This window comes from Monodon monoceros, unplaced genomic scaffold (assembly GCF_005190385.1).
Source record: "Monodon monoceros isolate NGI ecotype Baffin Bay Population unplaced genomic scaffold, NGI_Narwhal_1 Super_Scaffold_5, whole genome shotgun sequence".
NCBI lineage: Eukaryota > Metazoa > Chordata > Mammalia > Artiodactyla > Monodontidae > Monodon > Monodon monoceros.
Genome location: NW_021703782.1, coordinates 99,497,155 through 99,516,653, shown reverse-complemented (window position 1 = coordinate 99,516,653; position 19,499 = coordinate 99,497,155). Strand labels below are relative to the sequence as shown.

Genomic DNA, 19,499 nt, shown 5'->3' with positions numbered 1-19,499 from the left:
TACCTTATATTGTCTCCCATCCAATATGACTGGTGCCAAAATTTTACTGAGATGAAGTCTAAAAACCTGATGTCCAGAATGAGCATATAAAGAAAGGTTGAAAAAGGGAAAGTACTTTAGCTGTTTTGAGAACTCTAGTAATTAGTATAGTCTTTCATCTTTCTTTTTCCCTTCCAGTGCTTAACTCTAAAACTCAGTTTGTGTATTGAGCATTTATTTATCAAGCATATATTAAGTGCCTGCAGCAAACCAGGAACTATACTAGAATCTGAGCATACCAAGATGGCTAAGATATGGTCCCTGAACTCAGCAAAATTACCGAGTAAGATGTATGACATGAAAATAGTTAGAGTACACTATTCCTAGGCTCATGCTAAGTCTTGAAGATAACCTTTTAAAAAACTGCATGATATGGCCTTTGCCTCAGGTCTTTACCAATCTAACTAGAGAAACAAGAGTACATATATGAAAGAGTATAGAAAAGTCCATAATTAGGAATAAAATGTATGGTATAGAGTATGTGATGTCAGGAGGCCAAAAGATCTCTGTCGACCAGTCAGGGAAGAGTTTCATGGGAAAAGATGAGCATGAAAGCAGGAAAAAGTTTGAGAGGTGAAGAAGAGGAAAGATATTCTAAGAGGGGTGACTATAGAGCAAATAAGAAGAGAAAATTTGAAAGAAAATTTGACTGAAATTGGTGATATTGGATTTGAGGGAGTGATTGGAAGAGCATGGGGTAGAGAGAGGAGAGGTGAAAATTACAACAAAGATGTAAGTTTCACAGATTAGAGAGAGATGATGTCACTGATGTAATTGACATCTAAGAAAACAGGTTAATAGAGATGGGATACTAAATAAAATATTTTTCTTACTTTAGATTTTTAGTCTTCTTTTTGGGTCGAGAATCTAGAATTTTTATATGGTTTTAATTCAGAAACCAATAGAGGTCCCCATTATAGTCATATTTACTTAGTTGTGAATTCCAGTTAATTATCAGAAATATTTTAATACAGCATTGACCTAAAGTAGAAAATCATGTCGAGTTTCCAGCACATTCATTAAGGTCCTGGCCTTCATCTTCTTCAGCCAAAAGCTAGATTGCATGAGGGCTGGGTGGTATTTCTTCTCCAGATTGGGCAGTGTGGATTCTGAGGGAACTGTGGAATGATTCAGGAATGAGATGTAGCAGTAGTGCCAGTTCTTTGCCCCAGTGCTTTTAGTAAATAAAGATTTTGAAGGACCAGGGACTTGTACTCGCCATGGTTCCTTTATCATCTATTTTAAACTACCCAAGTGCAGGGGATTAAATTGTCAAAAATGATTAGTGTTAGTACTATGTTAATTGAATTAATATAGTCATGAAGCTGCTCAACTTCCAATTCAAAATAAAAATCACTCAGTACATCTAGTGAATAGAATCTAGTTGAAACTATTTCTACATCAAGATCATCTATGATGGGATGTTAGGCAACAAAACTTTCAAACTTATTTACTTTTGTTCATTGTCTTTGCTTTTATTTGCAGTTCTGGGAAATGTCAGTGCAAAGTGGGTGTCACCGGCTCTTCATGTGATAGATGCCAAGATGGATATTATGACTTTAATAAGAATGGCTGCTTGCCCTGCCAATGCAATAATCGGTCTGCCAGTTGTGATGCCCTCACAGGTACACACTTTCCTTACCTTTTTATATAATGAGTCCACTGTTCTTTTCACTTTGAAGTCCTTCATCTATGAGTTGATTCTCCCAAATAGTTTGTAAGGGTCTTTCTCTTCTAAGTAGCATGTAATAGGTCATAGCAAGCCAAACTCCTGCTACAACAACTTTAAAAAGATATATAAATTTCAAAAATCATATTGGTTGGAGATCCATGGAAGAAAGGAAAACTATATGAACTAAAATTCCAGACAGGGTATTCCTAAGTAAGCTGATGATCACCCAGCCTTTTTCCTTTCAAGGGACATTGCTGATTCTGGGCACAGACTAAGGAGCAGGCTTGGTCCAAGTAAAAGAATTCTTCTTGAGGAAAGAGATACAAGAAGAGCTTCTGGCAGTCATTTGGGGCTCGCGTGATGAATTGGAAACTAGAGGAGCCCTAAACACAAGGCCAATTTTCCCACAGGACATAAGCTGACTGTGCAGGAGATGGAAGGCTGTCCCAAAAGGTAGAAAGAAATTTCTCAGTCTTGTGGTGCTTAGGAGACAAAATCTCTTTAGAAAGAGAGGACCTGCTACAACATACAACCATCTCTCTCTCAAGACATTGCCAGATTCAGAGGTGTGTGGAGTGGGACTTAGGCTCACATTACTTAAGGGAAGTACTAATCTGTTGCAGTCTTTCAGAGCTGAGGAGACACATGCCTGCTAGGTTTTCAGTCAAAAGCCTTAGAGGGTCATGACCAAGAAGTAGTGATGAACCATAGGTGAACTGATTCATACTAATATTGCAGTCCATCCTCCACCTATCTCAATTTCTGATTGAACTGAGGTGACCCTCTCATTATATCTGTCTAACAGAGGAAAGGGGAATCATCTGTGGTTCTTTGTACATTGTGTCTGGCAATCAAAACACTAGACAATGCTCAGGTAGGAAAAATGTGACCAATAATAAAGAGAAAAACAATGGAAGCAGACCCACAGATGACCCAAGTGTTAGAGGTAGCATAAAATGACTTTAAAATAACTAAAATTAATATTTTAAGAAAATAGAGGAAAAAACAGACAAAATAGATGAAAAGAGGCAAAATTTCAAGAGATTTGGAATCTATAAAAAATAATCAAAAGAATAATCTAGAACTGAAAAGTATGTCTGAAATTAATACCTCATTGCATGGACTTAACAGAAGTATACAGTATATACTGTGAAGGCAAGGTTATTATACCATTGTATACAGTGAAGACAAGGTTAGTAGATTTAAATACAGCTCAATTTGAAATATCCAAACTGCAGCATGGAGGAAAAGAATGCAATGGAAAGAACAGCAGGAAAGACATATGGGAAATAGCCAAAAGGTCTCACATAAATGTACTTGAAGGCTCAGAATGAAAGGGGAGAGATATTGGGACAGAAGCAAATATCTAAAGAGATAATGTCCAAGAGTTTTCCAAATTAATGAAAGACATCAACCCACAGATTCAAACAGCTCAGCAAACCGTAGGCAGTATAAAAACAAAGAAAATCACATCTAGGCTTACTTAGTTAAACATTTAAAACTAAAGACAATTAGCTTTTCTGCTCTTCAGTTTTCCTAAATGTAAGGATTAGAGATACTTCCTTGGAAATCTTTTTTTCCCCAACAAAAAAAATCAGAACATACTAGTCTGACAAGTACAAGTGTTTTTATGAGACCAAGGTAGCAGAATATTTGAAAAGAAAGTACCCGGGAAAAATGTGTTGAAATCTTATTCTTCATTCTAATCCTGTAGTCTGTGGTGAAACAAATTGATTTAGAAGAAATTGTGTTGTTTTTTTTTCAGTTATGTGATCTGGTCCCTGCCTACTTGCCAGTTCTATTTTGTGCTATTCTTTTTCTTTACTGTTTGTGATCCAGTCATACTGGCTTCTACTCCTAAAACGTGTTATGTTCCGCTGTCCCAAGATTCTCATACATGATCTTTCCTCTGCCTAGAATGGTCTTTCTAATATACCTGTACCCCCACCCCTGGCCCCTTTGCCTTATTAAACCATATCCTTCCTTCAGGCCTTCAGTTAAAAGTGACTTCATTAGAAAGCAGTTCATGCTCCAGGCTAAATGATAATTCCCAATTATACACTCTCATATACACTTGTATTTTTTTCATAGCACATATCACAGTTTGTAATTATATATTTATTTGTGATTATGAGTCATATATGGTTTATTCACTACATTGTAAGTTTCATACCAGCTTTGTTCACCATTTTATACAATATTTAGTAAAGATATTTGCACATAATAAGTATTTGCTAAAGTTTTGTTGCATAAATGAACAAATGAATGGAGAAACTTACAGAGCAAAGATGAGTTTCAATCCTGGATAACAACAGAAATGCTTCACCATGCTGAGTTGATTTAAATTGCTCCCTAGGTCATTTATGGTACCAGGAAGCAGTCTACATTGCTGGTTCTCATTTCTAATTTTCCTTGCAGCAGCGAGGTAGCTTTCTTTAGTGTCACATAAATCCCAACCTGTTTTTGCTCAGGAGATAATTTAAGGCAAAAGAAATCCTTTTCATGGTTATGATTTCTAAAGCAGCTAGTAATAAGAAATAAATGGTTTCTCTGGAAATATAATAAAGGTGGAATCTAATGTGAAAGAGTGCAAATAATATAAAACTGCCAGCTTAATAGAAAATCAGTCTTTCCTTTTGTCTCAAACTTTGAAAAGATTTTTTTTCAACAGTGTTGTGATACGGTTGCCCTCTGGTGGCCACTTACTTTGTTTTTGCAGTTCTTATTTCCCCCACCTGCCTAGTCTTTATCTATACCTTGTGTTTTAGATTGAAGTAGATTTTTAAAGTAACCTTTTCATGATACAGTATATTGAGAAAAATATTTTGGAAAGAAATATGTCTTAAAAATATTTCCCTGGTCCAGTAATTCTGTTTCCAGGAATCAATTCTTAGGAAATAATTTGAAATTCATAAAAAGCTTTATGTTCAAAGATGCTCACCACAGTGGCAGTTATAATTCTAAAAAATAAGACAACTCTATTTCTAACAGTGGGGAATGAAGCAAATTATGTTATCTAGGCAATACATGATAAGAGCACAGAAAGTGAAATCTTGACTTACCTTGTACAAATTACTTAGCCTTGTTTTTTCACTTAGAAATTTGGGATTATAACAGTAACTGCCTAATGGGATGTTGTGAAGATTCAGTGCTATATGTTTATACAGTGCCTGGCTAATTACAAGCAGTCAGTAAATGGCAACTATTGTTATGTTGCCATGAAAATGTTTTAAAGAATGAAATATAACGACATGAGAGAGTGAAAGAAGCAGGGTATACAATGACATGTGCCAGATGTTTAGACTATTTAAAAAGCAAAACCCAAACTACTCTATATAAGGAGAGATGCAAGGAAAAGTATTCAAAATCTTAATAACAGATTTCTTTGGGTGATTTTTATCTTATTTCTATTCTCCTGTATTTTTCTAGATTTTCTTTATTGAACACATACTTCCCTTAAAATGGAGGTGGAAGGGACTGTCATTTTTAAGCTAAAACTTTATGTTCACATAGTGTACTTCTTTTTAAGAATTTAAGGTGACTGACTTCGTGTATTCATAGTGTCTCATGGTGAGTACCCTGACTTGTCAGTAGCTTGACTGAGTTGACCACTCCTTCATCCTTCATTCCTCAGTGACTTTCTTCACTTTAAGATATCACACACGGGACTTCCCTGGTGGCGCAGTGGTTGAGAGTCCGCCTGCCGATGCAGGGGACACGGGTTCGTGCCCCCTTCCGGGAAGATCCCACATGCTGCGGAGCGGCTGGGCCCCTGAGCCATGGCCACTGAGCCTGCACGTCCGGAGCCTGTGCTCCGCAATGGGAGAGGCCACAAAAGTGAGAGGCCTGCGTACTGCTAAAAAAAAAAAAAAAAAAAAAAAAGAATTAGCTTTAAGATATCACACTTTCCTGTTTTGTTTTTTTTTTTTTTCCTCCTCAGTCAGCTCTGCTAGATCTTCTTCTTTTCACCTATAAGCACTGGAGTGCCTCAGAGGTTTGTTTGTCTTGACACATTTGTCTTCTGCATTTATACTCTCCCTAAATGATCTCATTCAGTCCCTTGGATTTAATTTAAATGCCATCTACAAATGAGCTAATTACCAGAGTTACATTTCTCCCTTGATCTCTACACTCAAAGATCTAACAGTGCACTTGACATCTTCATTTGAATGCTCTAAGTCAGGGATCCCCAACCCTCAGGCAGTGGACCGGTACCAGTCCGCCACCTGTTAGGAACCAGGCCTCACAGCAGGAGGTGAGCAGCAGACGAGCAAGTGAAGCTTCGTCTGCCGCTCCCCATCGCTCACATTACTGCCTGAACCATCCCCGCACTCCCCCACCCCTGTCCATGGCAAAGTTGTCTTCCATGAAACCAGTCCCTGGTGCCAGAAGGTTGGGGACCGCTGCTCTAAGTGGCAAGGTAGCCTTAACACATCCAAAACAACTCTTTGTTTTACTATATAAGCTAAGCCCACTTTACTCCTAGTGTTCATCATTTTGGTGACTGGCACCATAGGAGTCACATTTGCTTCTTTTCCTTACTGCAGATGCAGGCTGTCAGCAAGTTCTGTCAGCCTGACATTCAACATGACCTTCATCGCTATCATCCTTGTCTAAGCAACTGTCATCTCTCTGAATTACTTTGACACGCTCTCATCTGACCATTCTGCCTTCTCTCTTGTCCTCTTATCCTCTGACCCCCACCCCACCACAGTCCAGTCTCACATAACAACCAGCGTGATCTTTTAAAAATGTAAAACCAGATCATGTCATTCGCATGCTCAGACGCTCCAAAGTCTTCCTATCCCTCTTGGAATAAAATTCAAACTTCCTCCCATGACTACATGTTTTGGGCCTCTGCCTTTCTCTCTGACCTTATCTTCTGTTACCCTCTCCCTTGTTTGATTAGGCTGGCCTTTCTGTTTAACAGGTTGAAGTTTGTCTTCTGTTGCATAGAGAAGATTAGGCATTTCTTTTTATAACAAAGTACCTTGCTGCATTTCTGACAGGTTTATATGTGAACTAGAGGTGACGAAATAAATAAGGAAAAGGCTTTTTACAGGTGGCAATTTATGGTTTCAAAGCTTTTTCACTGAATTTGGTTGGAAAAGAACCCTACATTCTTTCTTTGACCAGTTATTTTCTTGGTTACCCCCACCAGATTTTTTTGATGCTTAGCCAAGGAGCATGAGATCATCTTCAGGAAACACTTATTCTTTTTTTTGGGTTAGCTCCTTTGGCCATCTTTCAGCAAAGAAAATGTGAATTTTAAGGCAGTATTGTTATATTTGGGAGGTTCCAGGCAGAGCATAATGAACAAAGTTACGCTTCAGCTAATTTTTATATGTCATTTATCATAAAAGAAAGATTCTCAAATTTCAGATTTTAAAGGGAATTTAGATCTCATCTAGTTAAGCTTTCCTAGTTTGTAGAGGAGGAATTTGAAGCATTATATCCTATGGAATATCTACATATACCCTCTGAAATGTTTACATTACATTAAATCATTGGGCAAGGAATTATTATCCCATTTTACATATTAAAAAAGTGAAACTCAGAGAAGCTATTTGCTGAAGATCACATAGCTGTAAGAGGTTCAGCTGAGAATGGAACTCGTATCTGACATGAAATACATACCATTTTTCTTATGTTATGTTGCCTCCCAAAGAGGAGTTGTAAGCTGTTAGAAAAGCAAATTCATATTATTCGTTCCTGCTCTATATGGACTTTAAAAGTTATGATCTTTATTTTTATTGTAAAAATCAATCTTCAGTTTTGTACATGAAATGTTTTTAAATTGCTTGAGCTTTTGAAATACTTTACAATATGCATTTGGTACATTTTACAATGTATTAATTTTGTAATCAGAAAAAAATTAAGATAGTAAAAATAAAAGTGATAAGTGCATACTAGAGACAATTTAAAAATTAGAGGGGAAAAAATCACTTAAAGGACTGTTGCCCCTCACAACTATTGGTAGCATTCTGGTGTATTTATGTCTTATCTGTCTTTAATTTATTAATTTTCTTTTTCTATAGCTGTGTTCCATGTGCATGCTGTTTTTAAAAACTGATGAGTTTTATTGTTATACTTGTTTCCTCCTTTACTTTTCAGATAACATGTTTACCATGTAGGCTTATTTTTTCTTATTGATTTCTCATTGCGGCTTGTGACATAAAACAAATTGAAATAAGAAATTCTTCTGGAAAAAATATTAAATATTCTAATATAAATGGTTTAGGAGAGTGAAGCTGTATTGTGATAAGCACAACGACAAACATTTGAAGGTCTTACCTAGAATAGTAGAGAGCCCCAAAATAATAAGCATGTAGGTCCAGTAACATTGTAGGAGCAAAGTATTAAAAGCATATATATATACTGTTTTTTAATAAGACCTTTTCTTGACACATTGCAAATGGCATGTTATTGGAATACATCCTTATTCTGTTTCAGAACTATTAATTTTTGAGATATTTTTGTATTAAAGTTTAGGACGTTATCAGAAATTTTTCTTGAAAATTATTTCCGTTGGACATTTTTAATAGGGGGAGAGCAGGTAGACAGATTTTATACATAAAGCAGGTTTTGACTTTTCCAACCTGCAGAACACTTTGACATTTATTTTATTTTTAGAGCCAAAATCTACAGTTTCCTAGTATGTATTTTTCAGCTATTTTTATTGTCACAGTGATACACAGCTAAAGAGGGATCAGGATATAAGAAGATCTGCGAAGAAACCAGTACCTTAAGTGTTTATCAGCGTATGAGGATATACTACTTTGTTACATATATGAAATACATTGCTAAAGAGGGATCAGGATATAAGAAGATCTGTGAAGAAACCAGTACCTTAAGTGTTTATCAACATATGAGGATATACTACTTTGTTACATATATGAAATACATTGCTAAAGAGGGATCAGGATATAAGAAGATCTGTGAAGAAACCAGTACCTTAAGTGTTTATCAACGTATGAGGATATACTACTTTGTTACATATATGAAATACATCATTAACACTATCAGGCCTTAACAAATTATATGATTAAAAGTGATATTTACATGCAAATTTGATTTAATTCAGAGTTAAGTGTTCATATAATAAAAAAATGTCTTTCTGAATAAGTTCATGAAGTTTCAAGGAACTTTGCTGTAATCACATAAGAATTGAGATGTATGTTAATAATTTTCATTCTTTTGGTTTTTCAAATCTTGTTCCAGTTGTCAGACCATTTTATTCCACAGCCTCATTCTTGCTCCCCTTTTTTGTAAATATTTCACTAGTAAGGAAAAGAAATCAAATAAAATTACTTATGATACTTTTGCACTGAACTATATTTAGCTTATCATGTAAAAATTTCATTGTCTTCCTAGATTTCTTTGTAGAGTTTACTCATTTATTTCTGTAATAGGAGTTTTGAGTGTCCCTTTGACTCTTTGTGGAATGTAAATTACTCTACACATTTTTGTTTCCTGTTTGCAGATGTTATGCTGCTTCAGTACCTGTAGAATGTCCTTACTAGTAGGGAACCAAAGGAGTATTATTAAGAAACACATAACTTTGCTTGCCTCCTTCCTTTTCATTTTCTTTATTAATTGTTTTCATTTTTATTTTGAATTTTTAAATATAAAACCATATGGAGAGGGACTTCCCTGGTGGTCCAGTGGTTAAGACTTTGCCTTCCAATGCAGGGGGTGGTGTGTTGTTTTGATCCCTGGTTGGGGAGCTAAGATCTCATATGGCTTGGGGCCAAAAAACCAAAAACATAAAAAACAGAAGCAATATTTTAACAAATTCAATAAAGACTTTAAAAATGGTCCACATCAAAAAAAAATCTTAAAAAAATATGGAGAATAATATAACAAAGAATTAATAAATATTAACACTTTGGTATTTTGCTTAATATTTATACATATTTGTAGTTATATATTTGAAATAGAAAATTTGAAATAGAGCTGGAATTCTTCCTCTTTGTTTTCTTCCCTGCTCTCGTTTTTCTCCCTCCCTCTACAGAGACAAACAGCATATAACTTGCCTATACCCTCTTAGTCTGGATTTAATTTTTACTGCATATGTATGTATCCATCTGCCCAGAGTATTATGTATCCATTTGCTTAGTATTAGTTAGTGTGGTTTTTAAAATTTTTATTTCAATCAATCAATTTTTACAAAATAAGTAAGCACTCTCCTTCTTTATGTATCATTCTACAATTTGCTTTTTTCAACCAACGTTGTTTTTAGGATTTATGTGTGTTCATACATATGGTGTAGTTCACTAATTTAACTACAGTATCCCAACTATTAAAATAATACAATTTATCTATTCTTCTTTTAATAGGTCTTTAGGTTGTTTTTATTTTTTCTTTGCAAATTGTTGGCCTGCTTTTGGTATGTAGTCAGTCAATCAACAAGGGTTTATTGCGACTCTAGTCAAGTACCTAGCCTTTCCCTACAGAGTTTACAATCTAGTAGGGGACACAGAACTGATATGCCTGTTTAGTATAGAAATAAGATGGGGTAGAAACTGAACTCTGTGCAGTCTCTGTTGGATAACTTTTTCTGGTTAACTCTTAAGGTTTTTTGGTTGCAGGTATGATTTATTTAAAGTTACTGTGCTTTCAGAGTAAATCTTTAACTTCTTGAAATGATTTGCTTCTTTTAGGTGCTTGTTTAAATTGCCAGGATAATAGCAGAGGGGATCATTGTGAAGAATGCAAAGAAGGATTTTATCAGAGTCCTGATGCCACTAAAGAATGTCTTCGCTGCCCTTGTTCAGCAGTGACATCTACAGGCAGTTGTATCATAAGTAAGGCCTTTCCCTAAATCTTCATTTTTAGAGGAAAAATCAGTGAATCAATTATCAATAGGTAGAAAGTGTGTTGATAAAGTTCTAGATGCTGTAGGTGAAAGGGAGTTATAAAAATTGTATAGGTTTTCCTTTCTAGGAATTTGCAGTCAAATCCAAATACATATGTAAAATGAGACATGAGGGAGGGATGAGGAAGTTTTTGTTAAAACTGTATTTTGTTCCATCTGACATGACTAAAGAGGAAGGAATAAAAATATTTTGACTGCCTATCCATCTCAATTACTCAGATTCTTTATGTGAGCACACTTCTTTCCTTCTCTACCTAAATAGATTTTCTGGGTGGCCCTATCATTCTCACAACAAACTGGACAATTAATAAATAAGGTGTAAATTATTAGTTTGAATTCCATGTGTTTCTTAAGTTTGAGAGGAGATAGTAGGCAGGGTGTGTAAACTGTTTTGGTGGGGGGACTAGTAGTAGTTTTGCATTTTCAATTGTAGCTTGAAATTTTACTAAATTATTTTGATGTTCTCTGTCAGAACTCGGTGAATTGGAACCTGAATGTGTCCGGTGTAAAGATGGTTACATGGGCCAGAACTGCAATGAATGTGACAATGGCTATTACAATTCTGACAGCATCTGTATGGAGTGCCAGTGTCATGGCCACGTGGACCCAGTTAAAACTCCAAAGATTTGTAAGCCTGAGAGTGGTGAGTGCATCAACTGCCTCCATAACACCACTGGGTTTTGGTGTGAGAACTGCCTAGAAGGTTATGTTCAAGACCTCGAGGGAAATTGCATCAAGAAAGGTAAAACTTCACCTAAGGTTGTAAATTTAATACTTAAACCTAGCAGTGAAAATTTCAGGACAGCTACTTTTAGCTTTGTAAAAGCTTCCAATCCTACCAGAGAAGTTTTCTGGAAATAGATTTTGATAGATATTTGCCTAAAGAGATTTCCTTCTATTGCTGTTGCTCTCCTGAGACTCCAGAGTCAACTCTAGAAATCTGAGGACCAAGACAAAGTCATTGCAGTGTTCTCATATTTTCTCTTCATCTGTTTTTTAAAAAAATATTTTAAAAGTCCTGTCATTTCTTTTATCCTTTGCTTCCTGTATTCTCATCACTTCCAGTGATCATCAAAGGTCTTTTTAAGTAGAAACCTATATCTGGTTAGAAGTTCCAGCTGAGAAACAAGGGTTTATTCTAACTTCTGTCCTAACTTTGGGCTTAAGTTTTCCCAGGTGTGATGGAGGAAACAGTAAAAATATTCCTCAATTTTTAAAAGAGAAAGTTATTTATATGGCAAAATGTTTCTTTCAGGGAAGTTCAGTAAGGGTTTAGATGAAAATTAATGATTAGAAATTTAGGATGAATTAGGGATATTCAGGCTTTATTAGGTCATAGAGATTAGGCCATGGTCTTCCATAAACCATTCTTTGATATTCTGACAGATGCTGAATACTGGGTTGATAGGCAGTTGGTCTGTGGCAAGGGTTATCCTTCTGCCACTTTCTTGATATCCTTATTTTGCTGTTATCGAGGCTAAAAAGCTCAGATTGAACCCTATCATTAGCCTGGAGGTCCTGTCACTCAATTCTTTTTCCCACTAGAGGCATACCTTGTCCATACTTAGCTGACAGGACTGGGATGATTTTTCTTATTAGTTATTAGGAAATGTAAAACATGCCTCTTTTTAGGATAGATTGATGTGTCTGACTTTAGTGAATTGTAATGATAATAGTAATCATTTTGTTGAGTGCCTACTATGTGCCAAGCACTGTAAACATTAAATGTGATAATGTCATATAGTACCTTATCTAATTTAATCCTTCCCAAGAACTCTGCAAAGTAGATATCATTATTCCCATTTTATTGATGAGGAACCTCAGTTTAAAAAAGATTAACTGACTTATTTATTGCCACATGGTTCTACTTGATTCCAAAGCTTTTGGTATTTCTACTGAGCTATGCTGCATTAAAAGTACAAAGTATAGTACCTTAGTTATAAAATAGCTATAACATACATAAAGGAGGAATCACTACGCTTGCAATGGCTGTTTTCTGTCTTGGCTGATACCAACTTTGGATATTTAAAATGTGTTTTTCAGAAGTAACTAGAAATACAATTTTTCCTATTTTGTTTTTGCCTCCATTGAAGAGAATTTTACCTTTATGAAATGCCATCAGACATGTTGAACTTAGTTCAAATGATTATTATCTAAATCACTTTTAACCAAGTGATTTAGAAGTCTCTAGTGACATATTTACTACCTTTTTAGGAATTTGTATGAATCTATTCAAGAGTACAGAAGGTTGGAAAACTCCAACATTAGAATTTTCCCAAAGATTTTAGCATAGATATTATACACTTTGGATAACAGCCATGGATGTAATAATCTAGCTTTCTAGACCCTGATTCTTTTCATGATATTTCTTAAAAAGTTATTTTTAACTTGCGTTACCGTAAAGCAGAGTATCATGTCAGCATCCCATATCAATTTCCACTCCCATGTGTATTTCTTTTATGGTTTCTTAAAACAAGATATTTTGTCTTTTACATTTCATTCTCTGTTTTTATTTTCAGAAGTTATTGTTCCAACACCTGAAGGTTCTACCATTTTGGTTTCCAATTCCTCTTTGACCACATCAGTGCCCACCCCTGTTATAAATAGTACATTTACCCCTACAGCCCTGCAGACTATCTTTTCAGTAAGCTCTGCTGAAAATAGCACATCAGCTTTAGCTGATGTATCATGGACCCAGTTTAACATCATCATTTTGACAGTCATCATCATCGTGGTGGTGCTGCTGATGGGTTTTGTGGGGGCCGTATATATGTACCGGGAGTACCAAAACCGGAAACTCAACGCCCCCTTTTGGACCATTGAGCTGAAAGAAGACAATATCAGTTTCAGCAGCTACCATGACAGCATTCCCAATGCAGATGTGTCAGGACTGTTGGAAGATGATGGCAATGAAGTGGCTCCCAATGGGCAACTGACCCTGACGACACCAATACATAACTATAAAGCCTAAGGAGCTAGAGCTGTTCTCCTGGATTGTGAGACCACAGTGCTTACTAAAACAGCATCAGTGCCTGGGCCGAACAAAGCCTGGGTAGAGTCACTGAGATGAGAAAGCAAAGGCGTATAGTGCATCTGAAATTTTCAGGTACAAATTTATAATGTACTTAGCCTATTACTCTTAGATTTCCCATGAAGATCTGAAGCAGTCACTGACAATAAGGACTTGAAGTAAAGTCTATTTTTGTACCAAACCACATGGGAGTATAGAAAGGCGGAACCGCAGAGTTCAGCCCAAATCCACTTTGACCTCCAAACAGACTTCTGGGGAAGTGTTTATCAGACCAGCGGAAACAGGATGATGGATGTGGAGGGGGAAAGGACTGCCAGAAGACTTCATCTCCATTCCTGAAACACATTTTTTTAAAGGAGGGGTCAGGGGTGATATTCATTGAGGAAAAGCTGATGTTTGGGCTGTATCACAATAAACAACCTTGATTATTTCCAGAATAGGGGCAGAAAAGTCCCAAGAAGATCTTTAGAAGGGTTTGATTTTTCCTTCCAGAATTCTTGCTCAATGATAAGATTAAAGCACAGGATAAGCTTCTAATGGTAGAGAGAGGGAGGCAACATCTGGGAGCAGGAAGCTGATGGTCCCTCCTTGGGGTCTCAGTGTAAATGATAAATTGCCTAAAAATAAGGAATATTCCTGCCTCTAGAGAAATAAGGTGTATATAGTTAATGTAGAATATCTGGTCAGCATTGTATTTGTATCTATTTGTAAAAAAAATCATGTCATATTTTATCATCTAGAATTTATTTGTACAGCAGTTAATGGAGTTGTAAAAAGAAAATATGGGGTTAAAATACTGTAAAATAGATGGCAATATTGCTAGAGCTGGGACTCTGGTGAGCACCAGTCATTTTTAGTCCCTCTTTGGACACTGTTGAAATTCATAAGAGGTTGGATGTTTCTAATTTTTCTTTCCCTTTTCAATCTAAAAGTAGAGTTCTATGGTCTTGGCTTCCTATAGATTCAAGCAATAGACTTTGCAGACAGTGTTTGTTAAGCTGGGACACAGGCTGCACTCTCCAAACTACTCACCTGATTAGACATTAGCCTCTATATATTTTACATAGATTAATGTAGAATATATTCTCATTAAAGAATTTTTTAAAATGTAAAACATAGTCTTCCAAAGGAATTAGAAATATTTTAGTTCCAAAAGAAAAGCCATCATTATTACTTGGGATCCCCTGTGAAATATCATGCCTGTGAAATATTTATATTCTCCCCCCCACCCCAAAATACTTCCTACATTTGAACGTAGCCTGTCACTCACATGCCATGAGGTGTGTACCATCTCTCTGCAGTGCTACAGTTCTTGTATCTTCTTGTCTGGTTAGAGGGTAGCTCTGTAATTGAGTGGCTATAGTTGGTCCTTGCTTTTAGATGCAGTTTTTTCTTAGAGGCTATCTCTACCTTTGCTCTCATCTAATTATGATATTGACAGATTGTAGATTAAGCAAGCCAGGAAAGCAGCCAGAAGTCAAATATAGATATTTATTAGGAAGGAGAGCAAACTGTCAAGTGGTTAGAAAAAAAAACAAAGATTAGACCTCGGAAATCCAAGTTGGTAACTCTGCCTAACTTCCCCCGAGAAGAACCTGGAATGTGGTCACATCCCTCTGTAGTTGTTCTCAGGGTTTGGAGATGATGCTCTGGAGGATGCACAGGCAGGTAATCTACTTCTATTAACCTTAGGTGCTCCGAATATTTGGCCATGGTTCGTGAAAGTAAAGATTATATTACATTAAAATTAGTTACTATTTCTATAGCCCTTTGCAGTTTGCAAAGCATCTTTCTATATATGTGTCCTTTGTTCCTCACCATAGGCCCCTGAGGAATAATTGTTGTTCCCATTTTATAGGTGAGGTTAAATGTCTTGTTCAAAGCTATATAATATGTCATTATTAGGCTCGGGATCAGGACTCCTAACTCTGAAGCACATGTTCTTTCAACCATATGCTTGTGCAGAAATTGCCCAGCCATGAACACAAGAAGGCTGGGAGGAAGAGCCCATCTGTGAACGTTTCTAATTTTTCTAAGTACGAGGTACAATCCAGGGCCATACAGCCATGAAGGACTTTGTGGAAAGAACACAGGAGGATTACTCTCTGAAGCCAGTATTGGTGACAAGAAAATTAAAATACCAGTTTGTGCTTCATTAAAGTGAACTAATCCTTCCAAGCAGGGAAAGGAAACCTGATTTCCCCAGCAGCTGCCACATACGCGTGTATAGACTGTGCAGTGCATAGTTCCAAGGAATTGTGTAAAGTGACATACCTGCCTTTCCCCCAGATTACTACCTCCTCAAGCCAGGGATTGAGGATGGTGAGAAATAAGCGTTTGTTAAACAGAAGTTAACCGAATAGAGAAAGAAAGAGTTTGTTGGGGTCTAAGAGCCAAAGCCAAATAGTCTGGATTCTGGCCATGTAGAGATTCCATGAAACACACTTTAAAAGATATTGCAAAAACTGAATCACAAAGAACGTTTACCTTTGAATATTTATGAACAGTTCCTAGGTCATGTTCTCAATTTGTCCTGATGGAAAAAATTAAGGTCTTAAAATCTGTTTTAAATAATATTCTTTAGTGTCCCATGCTTCTGCTGGTGGAAATAATTTTGCTCTAAAATGAAATCAATCATGAAGTGATCTACCACCAAAATCAGACTGGGAAACCAGTATGGAATGCATTGCACAATAGTCATTTCTCTAAAGGCATGATCCCCATGAACTATGGCATTTAGCACCAGGATCCCATACGTCCTTTAGAAAGACTAATATTGGAAGAATTCTTGTCTAAGGATTAGGAATGCGTTTATTTTCAAATGAGATAAGACTAGTATGAATCTTATTGATGAATGACAGGTATTGCTATTAAGTGATACTTTTATCTTCATTAATTCGTTTTAGTAAGCCCTTCCGCATTTCTGACAGATGCCCTCGGTAGTGTTGCTAAGTATGTCTATCCTCCCTTACTTTCCCCTCCCTCCCTCCCTCCCTCCATCCTCTACCTCCCAGAGGTCTCTTCTAATGGAATTTCTCCAGTTATAGAGAAAAATGATAATAAAAACTAAACCTCATTTATACTAAGGTCCTATGGATCTAGTGTGTTACTCTTAGGGATACCTGGATTTTAAGAGAGGAGAACAGAGCGGACGTGGAATGGGAGGAGAGAGATGTGGGGGCAGAGGATTTGTGGAAGCATCAAATTATATGTCTACTCTCTAGCCCCAATATTCCCAGAAAATTGACCATTAAAGCAATACTCACTGACCCACTAGTTCATTTTGGTCAGCTGAGTGCCTTGAGGACACTTAGTCCTTCTTGTGCTATTCTGGAGCCAGAGAGCTGAAGCAACAGTACTGCTTCCCGACAGCCTCAGTTTGGACTGGGTCATTAAATCATTCACCTTGGACCTGTATTTTCTGTAGCGCATATGGTGAACATAGCACCACTTATCATGAACATTCCCAGGTTCTTATATTTTGAGGTATGTGGGAAGGAGTTGAATTTATATATCTCAAGGAAAGCTCTCTGACAGAAATGTCAGAGAAGTAAAAAGCAACCCAATGTAATCTGTTAGAGCAAAGAAAGCATTTCTGGCCTCATCCACGAAGAACCTTTGGTCTATTATGATCATCTTGATAGGAATTTGGAAGCTAAAATGGGTCTGGTGTGTGCAGGGGAGTAACGGAAGGTTAATGCAAGCTTTCCCTTCAGCCCCGAGCCAGTGATTATGCCAAGGGGAGAAGCAGGAAGAACACACTGATTCATCGGAAGAAGTCAAATGACATCACGTGGACTAGAACAGTTCTGGATCATCACAGTGTCAGTGGTTGAATGATGCTTTTTCAAAGGCCATTGGGAACCTTTCTTACTTATCATGCATACGCAGTAACTGAACCAGCAGCCCTAGAACGTGAGCCCAGGCTTTAGGTCTGCACTAGTCCAAGAGCTAACTGATTTACAGTGACGTTTTCATGCTAGGCACAAGCACTCTGTACTACGTTAAATTTCAGCCCAAGCAACTGGGGAGTGTTTCTGAAACATTAAACTTGTATTTATGTCGCTAAAATTCTAACACAAATTTTAAAAACATGTCTCATGCATATGCTGTACTAGGCTTCATGATGCATTTCTAAATTTGTGTATGATTTGAATATATGAAAGAATTTATACAAGAGTATTATTTAAAATTATTAAAAAATAAATGTATATAATTTGTACCTATTGTAGATTTGTTGTTTTACTTTTTTATGTGGTCAGAGTTTTTGGAAGTCTTTTAATATATGTCACAGATCACTTATTTTCAAACCACTTCATGAAAGTCTTTGAACCCTTCATTTACTGACCATGCTTTCTGTTTTAGGAAGTTCCTTTAAAGAATGTTTTCCACTTAGGAAAAGAAATGCCACACGAAGATTTCCCCCTCTCAGAACAAAACAAAACACCCTGAGAAAAAAGCATATATTAACATATATTCTTGTTGGTGCTTTTACTTGTCTCCAATGAGATCCATTGGGTTTTCCATGAAAATATTACAGAAGAAACTTGCTCCTTTTGGATTTCTTTTTCATGCATGTAAAAAATGTCCTTTCTTTAGAATATGAAGGGAACCATGTTCTATGTGTTTGTTAGATAACCTGTAATGAGAGTGCTTTTTTTACTCTTTTGAGGTACCCTTGGAGATCCTCTATTTTGACAAAGCTCAAAGGATGCCATCTAGAGATCCAAGGGGTACCCTGAAAAAGAAGAAAAAATAAGTCAGGCCTTTGTTTGTCCTGAGAGCTTTATAAACTTCAGTTGGTTTATTCAGCTTCAGCTGGTTGATATTTGAACTTTAAAATCCTGTTTTTGGGGCTTCCTTGGTGGCGCAGTGGTTGAGAGTCCGCCTGCCGATGCAGGGGACACGGGTTCGAACCCTGGCCCGGGAGGATCCAGCATGCCGCGGAGCAACTAAGCCCGCGAGCCACAACTACTGAGCCCGTGTGCTACAACTAACTGAGCCTGTGCTCTAGAGCCCGTGCTCCGCAACAAGAGAAGCCACCTCAGGGAGAAGCCCGTGCACCGCAAGAGTAGCCCCCGCTCTCCGCAGCTAGAGAAAGCCTGCGCACAGCAACGAAGACCCAATGCAGCCAAAAATAAATAAATTAATTAAATAAATAAATAAATAAAAGAATAATACACGTGTTGTGTGCTGAACACTGAACTTCAGACAGTTGCAGAGAAAGCAGGCAAAATGTTTTCTTTGTATGTAATAAGAGTAGGTTTGGGTAATGAAGTGTTTGGGAGGAGATCTTCTTTTGTGGTTTCCTTTGTGTTGTCAGACCAGTTGCTAAAGTCCTGTAATGTCAATAGGTTTTTCTTAATCTCTGCTCCAAATAAGGAAGAGTCTTAGCCCCTCCTTATGCTCACTACCATTCTAACCCAACTGTATAAACTCATGTATAATTTCCTATATATGTCGGGTTATATGATGTCTTTCTCACTTTGCTGGTACTGTTTCTTCTATCTATAACATCCTTGAGAATGTTTATTCATTCTTTGCAAACCCTTGATAAAAGAAGGTTGGTAAGTCCTTAATTTATATCTCCATTTGCCTAATGAAGACCTCTCTTATTGCACATATTTTATTACAAATACTTGTTATATTATGTCTTCCTCAGTAGACTGCATTCCTTGAAGCCAGGAGCATTTCCTCTTCTGTCTCTTGTATCTGGCACAGTGCTGGCATGTTATGGGTACTCAGTAAATGGTGGTTTAAAACAAAAAGTATTTGACAGATACAACAGTTGGTCTGTGAACTTATTTGGTGAGGTATTATAAGAAATTTTATATTCAGTGGGTAAGACAGTGTTTCTATTTAATAGATATGTCAGCATA

General features: G+C 36.8%; 1 protein-coding gene across 1 annotated transcript in view; it reads left to right on the top strand.

Moving 5' to 3' along the window:
• The window catches only part of MEGF9 (multiple EGF like domains 9), an 83,398-nt gene extending 65,664 nt beyond the window's left edge, over positions 1-17,734 (top strand). Inside the window, exons 3-6 of the mRNA XM_029203989.1 lie at positions 1,525-1,664; positions 10,375-10,518; positions 11,062-11,331; positions 13,109-17,734. Of these exons, the coding sequence (XP_029059822.1) occupies positions 1,525-1,664; positions 10,375-10,518; positions 11,062-11,331; positions 13,109-13,560 (1,006 nt within the window). The 3' untranslated portion in view covers positions 13,561-17,734. The remainder of the gene's footprint in view (positions 1-1,524; positions 1,665-10,374; positions 10,519-11,061; positions 11,332-13,108) is intronic.
• The last annotated feature ends 1,765 nt before the right edge of the window (positions 17,735-19,499 follow it).